The sequence below is a fragment of the Solanum dulcamara genome, chromosome 10 (genome assembly GCF_947179165.1).
Source record: "Solanum dulcamara chromosome 10, daSolDulc1.2, whole genome shotgun sequence".
Lineage (NCBI taxonomy): Eukaryota > Viridiplantae > Streptophyta > Magnoliopsida > Solanales > Solanaceae > Solanum > Solanum dulcamara.
The window spans coordinates 6,673,111-6,683,536 of NC_077246.1; the positions used below are offsets into that span (position 1 = coordinate 6,673,111).

The window sequence follows — 10,426 nt, forward strand, 5'->3', positions numbered from 1 at the left end:
TCGAATTCAAAATTAATTTATTTTTAGTTTGATTGATTTTTTCGATTTGAACCAAATTATGTCCAGCACCTAATTATATACGGATGATTTAGTGGCATTGATGTATTAAACTTTTTTTTTTCTAAAAATAATAACGATGACAGGTGTCATATTTTTTTGGTGTATCACAAGAATGTATTAAGCCGTAAAACAAAGAAGATTCAAAAAGCAGGTTAACAGCACCATTTTTTTTCGTTGGAGTACCGTAGCTGAGAGATTCTCGTTTTACTCTCAGAAAAACCAAAAAAATGTATGTGGTCTCACTTTTTCAGTCTTCTTTCTCCTTCCACTTTACCAAATCTACTGGTGGGGTTTCTGGGTTGTGAAAAAAAATTGTTTTCCGATCCAAATTTGTTGGAATTGTTGTACTGAGAAATAATGGATAAGGAGAAATACTCGGAGGAATTGAATGTGGCTGTTAGGGTAGTGCATATGGCTTGTGGTCTATGTCAAAAGGTGCAAAAGGGTTTACTCTCTACCACATTTGATGATGATGAGGTTAAGTCTAAGGATGACGATTCTCTCGTTACTATTGCAGGTACTTTTTTTTTTTAAACAATTCCCTTTTATAATAGGGAATTGTATGGGTCTGCTTGTGCGCGCCTCGATTAGTAGACAGTTTGTAAGTACGGATAGACAATCACATTGAGATGGAGCATGTGTGCGTACATTGGGAGTTGTAAATTGTAATGTAAGAAGCATAAGAGGAATCAGGATTTTTAATATAGGGATTCAAAATATAAGAAATAAATATACCAAGAAGTTAAAACATTTATTAAATATACAGAAGTAATTTTGAACTTATATATGTAGTGTATTTTTTCGACAAAGGTGTGTTCTCCCTATTGATACCCTAGCTAGGCCGCTTGGAAGAAATGGTTTGTTTTTTAATACAAAACTCTTTGAGCTAGACTTTGCTGCTGTTTGTTTGAGTAGAAATTTACAGCTAATTTTAGGTGTTGTAAGCACCCTGGAATATGGCAATTTGTTCCTTGCTTTCTCATATACCTAGGAGCTAAAAGTAGGAATCTTGGAAAAGGGTGTTAATAGTAAAGTTTAATTGGACACGCGATTGGGCGTTAGTTCATTTAAAGGGCATGATGCATCATTGGCTTTGCCAACAATATCATGAGGTATACATTATGCCAGACAGATGATTCAGCTTGAACCCCGTAAACACTCCCATACGAGCTAAGAGTGTTGGCCATACTCCCAACATTATATGTGGTTTTGATCGTATTCTGTGGTGGTTGTAAGATTTTACTTTTGGTCTCAAATTGATAATTAATTTTAAGTAGTGTCAGCCTATTGTATATATACATTTTTGTTTCTTAGAAGGATGTACTATACACATACATGTAAGACTTGTTTCTTATGAAGCAGAGTCAGATGAACACACTTTACTAAAGTATGTTCTGCCACTGTCCGTCAGTATTACTGCTTTCCCTTCCCCTTGGAGTAGGAGGCATTTAATGTCGGTCGAACGCCCATCCGCAACACGATCAGTTGACATGCAATAGGAATCTGTCGAATGAGTCGCACACTATGCCACTTCAGTAAATCTTGCCCTGTCTTTAGAGATATAATTTTTAGCACGATTAAATAGTGGTTGAACCTGGTAAAGAGATGTAATTTTTGGCACGATTAAATAGTATATAATTTTCAGCACGATTGAATAGTGGTTGAACCTGGTAAAGAGATGTAATTTTTTAGCACGATTAGATAGTGGTTGAATCTGGTAACAACTGACTGCTACTTGTATAAATGACACATCTTTTACAGCGATGGATATAATATAATTGCCACACAACTGACTAATCAACATCAATTCAAATATCTTTCCATTATCCTTTATCATTCAGTCTTCTGTTTGCATTATTTGAAACATTCCTTTACAACTTTCTTACCTTCTACCTTAGCCAAATATTAGTCCAAGTCCACTTCCCAAAGACAAAGCTTTTGTTCATGACTTGTTAGACAAGATGCCTTGTTGAGTCCAGAAAAGAAGTAGAATCATCTTCTCTCCAAGTCATTTAATAGTCTGAATACATATTGAGAATTGTGTGGAAGTGAAGGGCTAAACTACTTAATTTGGTCCAATCCTTCAACCGTAACAAGCAGAAAGTAATATGTAACAAAAGAGTGGAATAAGCATTAATTTTGGTATACAATTTATGTAGAACGCTCTCATTACTCTAAGATAATATTAATTTTACATTCCTTGTATAGTTGAAATAAAGGCCCTCTTATACTAGCTTACATTGTGTAACCACAAGGGCTACAAATGTTGTTCCTCTGATAAAAGTTAATGTGCCTTTATCTAGTAGTGGTGTTCCTAAACTGTCAAAGGAGAAACACCCTTTTCAGAGGCAAATTACACTCTTTTAAGTAGATTGCTGAAGTTCATTTCCTTAAATAACATAAAATATTGCCTAGTCGTCTTTCATTGTTCACTATTCATCTGCAAAGAAATGGGGTTCACATGACAATTGAAAAATCTTGGACGGTTAGATGAATGATGATGTTTCTACTTTTGACTTATTTCATAGCTCTTAAATCATGGGAACTGTTGGTTAGTCTCGGCATGCTTGGTTTAGAAGCCAAATAGAAAAAAGCAAGTTCAGATTATTCTTTTAATATGGGGATGTTTGGATTATCTTGTGCACACTTCGACAATTACCCTAGGTACTTGCTATCTCCCAACCGAGTAACTCTATCCACAAGAATTAGCAGATAGAACGAAATCACTACATTATTTTTTCCCTTACTGGGATTTGGACCCTGATCTCCCTGGATTTCATCCTTCTTCATTGATTTTAGGCCACATCCTTGGAATTCTTACAAGACACAAAGACTTCACTTTGTTGTCTTCTGCTCTTAATACTTTTATATCTGAACTTAACAAGCACTTTAAGTTCACGGCGTTTGCGAGGCAGTTGTGATTGTTATGTTAAGAAGCATCAGCAATAACACTAAGGATCACTTTGATACTCACATCTAGTTCGAAGCTTTTTTAATCTTTCTACTCCTAACTTAAATAAGGAACAGAAATTATCAATAGATTAAGGAGACACTCTAGGGTCACATAATTTGATCCTCTTATTTCTTTTCTCATTGTCCATGAGGTAGTCACCATATAGTCAGCTGCAAAGCCAAAGGTCATGCAGTAGATTAGTTTCAGTTATGAGTCTCAATTTCTGTCTTACTTGATACAGCTGCTCTGAGTTTACTAATATGCAATAGAACATCCATAAAAATGGCTCCCCTTGCTTGACTTATGAATGATTTTCCATGTAACCAGTCATGTTGTGCCTTCAGTTTGACTAGTGAAGGGATCATACAATTAGGCAAAATGTCAGGTAAGAAGGTGCCTTTTGAATCTCTTCACCTTGTTTAGTTAACAGTTCAGCTGCTAAATTTTGCATTTGGGGTCAATATTCCGCGTCTTTTAACATATTATCATTTTAACCATTGTTGAGAAAGAGTTGGCTGTGGTGACATAATTATGCTGATTAAAATAGTAGTACTGATTGATGGATATCAAATCCTAAATATTCAACAAGTTTCATTGTATACATTCATTGCAAATGCGGCAGTAAACTAAGTTGAGTTTTGTCAATTGTTCAAAGTTCAACGTGCAGAATGTTGAGATAGTAGTAATTTTTTTCCTTTTCCCATTGCTGAATAGAAGTTCAGATGCTTTAGGTTTTATTTTGGCTGCTTGATGATATCTCTCATTTTTGACTTTATAGGAGTGAAACAGCATAGTCTGACTGTTTGCTCAGACTGTTTAGATTGTTTCTAAATTCTGACATGTTTAATAGAAACCTGCACTTATAGAGGACTTTGTTTTGCTCATAGGAAAGGAGGAAAGCATTATATTAAGAATAGATGTTTTCAGAACTTAAAAATTTGGTGTAAGGCTGATTTTTCTCTGGATGTTGATATAATACCGGATTTTTTGGGTTCCTAACAGATACTATAGGAACCCTTTACCAGCTTTTCTGCTTCTTGTATCTGCGCTGTACTATCTTAGTGCTGTGCTTCATTAATAAAGTTACCTTATCATAAAAAAGGGGCATGGTATTATTTGTTTCTATTCGTTAAATTATTCAGGGTGGAAGAAGTTCTTACTGTGTCTACCTGCAATTTTGCATTACTGTTTTCAAGTGTGCATCTTTTAAAGCTAATTGCATAGATTTCCTCCTATGCACACTAAGTATTTCCTGCAATTTCTTTGCAAGGATAGATTGGAGTGTGCAAGCAACTGTAAGCTGGATCCTTTCAAATACTTTTGGTAGCGAAAATGTCTCTATAGTAGCTGAAGAGGATGTTCAAACTCTTTCCAAGCCTGAATCAGCAGGTCTATTGGATAAAGTTGTTAGCACTGTCAATGAATGCTTAGCAGAAGCTTCCAGATACGGTCTGAAAGGTCCAGATAAAACCCTGGGGCCTTCAGAAATTCTGGAGGCTATTAGTTGCTGCAACTCAAATGGGGGCCCTCTTGGCAGGCATTGGGTTCTTGACCCGGTTGATGGTACACTGGGGTTTGTGCGTGGAGGTCAATATGCTGTAGCTCTAGCCTTGATTGATAATGCGGAGGTTGTAGTTGGAGTGCTAGGATGCCCTAATTATCATATGAAGAGGGACAGGCATAACAAGCAACAGCAAAATCATATTTCATCAGAAGTTTCAGTGCCCTCATCTGATGTGTTGGAAGAAGGATGTGTGATGTACACAAAAAAAGGTACTGGTGAAGCTTGGGTGCAGCCAATGGTTTATGGTGATAGGAAATATGAATGGCCAAATTTTGCCAAGCAAGTTCGTGTTTCTCCAATTGATGATCCAGCGTTGGCAACTTTCTGTGAGCCAGTTGAGAGAACCAATTCAAACCACTCCTTTGCAGCTGGACTTGCTTCCTCTGTTGGGCTTAGGTTTGATCATAAACTATCTCTAGTTATTTACTGCCAGTCTACAGCTGGCCTCCAAGAATTCATTTAGTTATAAAAAGCTTGAACAGCAAAAGCAACGGCCAACAAAGGCAGTAATTACATAGATAACTGCTCCTCTCCTAACAGTCAACTAGGTGTTTCATTAAATGCACCAGGAAGTTCCTCTGTTCTTCCTTCTTGAAAGTGTAGACTTGTTTTTAACGTTGTGTTTTTTCAATCAACATAATACACTCGCTTAAGGAAAAAATTGTCGATGCCATACTTAACGAGGGAAAAAACAAGAAAAGAAAAAGAAACATGTTGATATGTAATTTGACCTTTGTGAATTATTTTTGAAATGTTTTGACTCCAAACTCCTGACGCTGTTGGTTATCTATTTATCCTGTTATATTCTTCATCAGACAATTGGATCTTTCCGCTGTTCTCTTGTACTTATGTTGGTGCAACAACTGTCAGTATTAAACTCATATGTGCCTTCTCAGGGATGATAAGTTGTGTTCTCTAACATATTAATCTCCACTGGCAGAAACAAGCCCCTCCGTGTTTATAGCATGGTAAAATATGCTGCCATAGCACAGGGAGATGCTGAAATTTTCATGAAATTTGCGAGAGCTGGTTACAAAGAGAAGATTTGGGACCATGCAGCTGGTGTTCTCATTGTACAAGAGGCTGGCGGTGTGGTGACTGATGCAGGAGGGCGTTCACTTGATTTTTCTAAAGGGATATACTTGGAAAGTCTTGATAGGGGAATAATTGTTTGCTCTGGCATTAAGCTGCATGAGAAATTAATTGGAGCTGTTTATGCCAGCTGGGAGTCCTCTAGTCTATGAATCTCTCTTATCTGCTAGAAGGACAGTGACGGGTTCCTATCTAATTGCGTGCTCCCAGGTAAAGTCCTTCACTATAATTAGGTGTCTCACTTGATTGCTTTTGTTTTCCACATTACAACTACTATGCCTCAATCTCACGCAAGTTGGAGTTGGCCATATGAATCCTCACTGTTATGTAGCTCCATTTTAGTCCATAATTGACTAATTTTACGTAGGATGTCAACCTACCTCAACCTTCCTTCATACAGCCTTGTGATCCGCAACATGAGCAAGCTCACATGGGCAAAGTTCTTCTCTACCTTAAGTTTCATATAACCATTCTCATATTTCCGGTGCTCAACTCTTGCTTGTGTAAATCTATCTTATATTCCCCTGCATGTAGATTCCTATAAGTGGATTTGTGTTTGCTCACTTGCCTGGTAGTCTCATAACAAAGTCTGATTCTGTTGAGAGTGATACCCTCCCTCTACAAAGTGGTTTTTGAAAAGGTCGTTTATTAATGGGAAACTTTATTGTGACTGCAGGTGGTAAACATGTGTTTCTATTCTCATCCAAATTCAAATAGGTAATCTTCAGGTTAACTAACTTTGGCAAATGGAGTAGTACACAATTGCAATTGGTTCATGAGATAACACGTTTGCTCTGGGAAGACATAAAATGGCGACTAATTTCCCAAGAGACATGTATTTCCAAGGCCAATGTCTCATAGAAATGTTTGCTAAAATGGCTAATTGATTTCGGCGGAGCACAAAAATCTGATTCTACTACTGCAGAGAAGAGTTTGTCTGTCGTTCTGGGACTGTGGAGGGAGAAAACTTCATTGCTTCAAGCCTTCAACGACCAAGTTAAAAGTACACATATGTTCCACTCTTCTTTCCCCTTCCTTAAAAGTTACTTATAACAGAGATGCAGTGGAAGACTGTTACTGGATTCTGATACTAATGGTAGACATCTCAGTTTTAAGATCAATTAGAATGTCTAGTTGGGGTGGTCATGGTACGGTATTGAATCGATTTTTGAAAATACTATATCATTATCATGCCAAATTAATTTGATATGGTTCGCTATTTTAAAGTTCATTTTTGGTATTTTGTGGTATGGTAATTCGGTAACCATAATTTGTTCGATTTCGACTTACACATAAAAATATAATAGAGAATTATGACTTTGGAACGTTTTAATTATATCATACTAACACTTTGCTCATGTAGAAATATTCAAAAAATAAAGTATAAGTTCAATTCTCTTCGTTAATCAATTACACAAAATTAACATTTCAATCAAGATAGAGTAGACAGAGTTTTAATGTCTAAATAATTATTTTTATACTAATACTATTTTAAATATTTGTTATTATTATTATAATAATAATATATATGAATTATATATTTAATCATGTACTTTGGTATGATATTCTTCTTATTAGTATCGAGTATCGTATGAAGTACCAAATTTTTTTTGAACACATCAAATATATAATGTCAAAATTGCAATATTATAAATTTTAATTTCAGTATGGTATTTGACAGTAGGTGAAGCTAGAAATTTCTTTAAAGATATTCAAGATTTAAAATATACATATGGAAAGTATTTTTTGTTCTATATAGTATAATTTTTTATGTGCATAATATAATCTTCGACGAAGGGTGTTCAACTGGCCACCCTTCATTGAATATGACTATGTCATTGGTATTCGATATCTACCATTTCATGTCCATCCCTACCCTTAGCCATCTGTGTTAGATCCTCAGTTTGATGGTTCGAGTGGTTGGGGCTTGGCTAGGAATTTACATGATGAACCTAGCTAAGTCCCAATGACTTCGGTCAAGATCAAGTTCAATTGAGGAAAGGCCCTGGCATTAGCGTGGCTAAAACATGCAAGGCAAGGCGTGGCTAAGACATGACAAGGACAGGGCAAGGTTAAGGCAAGACAAGGCTGTGATCGTGGCATGATCGTGGTTAAACAAGTTCATGGGCTAAGTGTTGGGCAAGACAAACGACTCAAGAGACTAGACCAATGACAAGTTGTGGGGGACAGGACCTGCACACAGTGCATGCACGTGGGCACACGCGAAGCTGGACGCCAAATTCGTAGGCTGCAATTGGACAGTTTTCCAGTTTCTAGCCGTTTGTGACTTTGTCGACAGTTTGGATAAGACTTGTAATTTGAATTTAAATTATGCCTATCAGTTGAGGATGTCAACTAGATAAGATAAGAACACGTGGATGTGATGTGACAAGGTGCTATGACCTATTTATTGGCATATGCAGACTTGGCACAGGCTGAATTGGTTGTGGTTGACTTTTATAAAGCTAAGTGTTTTGTGTGCTTCTATGTGGCGAATTTAAATACATAGTAGGGAAGCAATTTCTATACATGCATTGTTGTGATTTCGTCTACTTGTCTACATTCAAGTGTTGAAATGATTGAAAAAATAAATAAAAAGGTTGAGTTTAAGGTGTTAGACTTAACTAGTGAAGTCAGATTGAAAAGGGTCCGATCTCATTACAATCTGTATCTAGAAGTTGACAAACTAAAAAACTTTAAAGTTAAATATTTTATAAGACTTATATTCTATTTGATCAAGCTTTTAAAATGCTAAATGTGTTTCTTTAATTTGTTTATCCATTAAAATGCCTATTTTTGTAAGGTTAGTATTTGGCCAATCCTGAGAGGGCATGGTATATGATATTTGGTATGCATTGGTAGGGGTAGCCATGGTAGTTGGTATACCAAACCAAAATCAAAATTTTTTAACACCGCAATTTTTCAATATTATGATTTGATATATATTTTTAAATTTTTTTTATGTTCCATACAGTATTAAATATTTCTAAGAATTTTGAATACCATATTCAAATAAATTAATATTAATTAGAATTAAGTAAATATGTCAATCTTGATCTGGTCTAATTCAGTGTACTCTTAAGTCTTTCACAAAGAAAATTCATGCTATCTTTAATTGAAATGACATTTTTGTACATACTTGTACTTTCTTTAGTATATTATAATATAAATATTTTTTAAAAAATCAAAATCATAATATATTCACTATTACATAAAAAATATAATAATATTTAAGTCAAAATCAAACAAATTTTCATTAACAATTTACTATATCATGTGCAAACTCCTAATTTCTAAAGTGTAACAGACTCTATTTTTCAAAATAACAAACAGAGGGCTTATCATCAAAAATATTCTTTTAAAAATAATTTATTAATCAAACAAAAATTCTATAAAAATTTGATCAAATAAATTAATAATTAACAAATTAAATTTAATATAGAAATGGAGGGTCGGCCAGGTAGCCAACCCTAAAAAGTTCCACAAATTATGTCGGCCATATGTCTTGATAGCCATACAGCACTCGCCGCGCAGGCAAGAGTGGCATATTTAGCCAACCGACCCTTTTTAAGCCTTCAATATAAGGCAACTTTTGAATTTATTTCAATTACTTCCCTTCACATATTGCTCATATGCCGATGTGGGAAAGTATATTGGATTGTTTTTCTAGATTTTTTTTTGCTATTTATTCGATATCTGTTGTATTAGAGTTCAATTAAATTAAAATTTATTTTAAAAATAATTAAAAATTAGGGGTAAACTTATTTTGTAATAAAGATGATTTAATATTCAAAACTTAAATACAAAACTTTAATTTAGGGTATATTCTTTACCAAAAAAATAAGTTTCTTACTTAGTATTCAAACATGAAATTTCAAATTAAGGATAAAAAAGTACTTACTATTATTCACCGCAATATTTATCGATTCTCTTTTCTATTCTATTGTAGCGACTAGCGTGAGTAGTGGCGGATCTAGAATTTTCACTCAGAGGATTTCGAAAAATAAAAATAAAAATGTGTGAACTAGAGTGCAAATACAAACATCAAAGGGAAAAAAAATTAAGTTATTCTGATGGTTTTTTTTTAAAGTAGTAGTTGTATACCAACAGAGAATTCAAAAAATTAGATAGCCTGTGCACCCAGCAAGAAGCGAACTTGCAAATTGGGACTAGTATTCGAGACCCAAGTTTGGGAGTCTAGTACCAATAGACTATCTATCCTCTTTGATTTAGATGATTCAAAATTAGTATATGTACAAAAATATATAAAACATACCCTATATATACTATGTAATATTTTATCAAGCGAGTTCAGATGAACCCCCTATGACACTAATTTTAAAACCCTCAAATTTTATTATTTACAAAAAATTCTATCTTTCTCATCCCACGCCCCCCTCCCCCTTCCCACCCTACCCTTTCTGTCGTCGCCATCCCCTGTCCTTCTGCAGCCGTCACCGTCGCTGTCACCACCTCCACCACCATCAATATTTCCCCTTATTCCTCCATCACCACCACTCCTCCTCTTCTTCCTCTTCCACCACCATCACTTTCTCCTTCACCACCATTGTTGCCACCTCCTTTTCCTGCACCGTCGTTACCACAATAATCACCACCTCCATCTTTGTTGTTACTACCAATATCAACACCTTCTTTGCCGCCATAACCATCCTCTCCTTCATCTCACAATTGCGGCAGTTATTGCAACAGGTAAGTCATCCGTTGCAACAGATTACGATATTTGTTGCAACATATGA

The 10,426-nt window shown here is 35.3% G+C and overlaps 1 protein-coding gene and 1 non-coding gene across 2 annotated transcripts; one reads left to right on the plus strand and one right to left on the minus strand.

Annotated features, from left to right (window-relative positions):
* The first annotated feature begins 220 nt into the window (after positions 1 to 220).
* On the plus strand, positions 221 to 6,888 carry LOC129871307 (PAP-specific phosphatase HAL2-like). Its single transcript, XM_055946210.1, has 4 exons — positions 221 to 577; positions 4,289 to 4,973; positions 5,518 to 5,879; positions 6,346 to 6,888. The coding sequence occupies exons 1-3, from the start codon at positions 418 to 420 to the stop codon at positions 5,819 to 5,821; spliced, it is 1,149 nt and encodes a 382-aa protein (XP_055802185.1). The 5' UTR covers positions 221 to 417; the 3' UTR covers positions 5,822 to 5,879; positions 6,346 to 6,888.
* Positions 6,889 to 9,114: 2,226 nt separating this feature from the next.
* LOC129871864 (U11 spliceosomal RNA) lies at positions 9,115 to 9,238 on the minus strand. The gene has a single exon (XR_008762332.1). It is a non-coding gene; the product is annotated as a U11 spliceosomal RNA (small nuclear RNA).
* Between the last annotated feature and the right edge of the window lie 1,188 nt (positions 9,239 to 10,426).

Bases quoted from the DNA above. Each gene is read 5' to 3' on its own strand.
- LOC129871307 (XM_055946210.1), top strand. From the start codon at position 418: ATGGATAAGGAGAAATACTCGGAGGAATTGAATGTGGCTGTTAGGGTA. The intron at 578-4,288 runs GTACTTTTTTTT...TTGCAAGGATAG, and splicing joins TTCTCTCGTTACTATTGCAG to ATTGGAGTGTGCAAGCAACT. The intron at 4,974-5,517 runs GTTTGATCATAA...CTCCACTGGCAG, and splicing joins GCTTCCTCTGTTGGGCTTAG to AAACAAGCCCCTCCGTGTTT.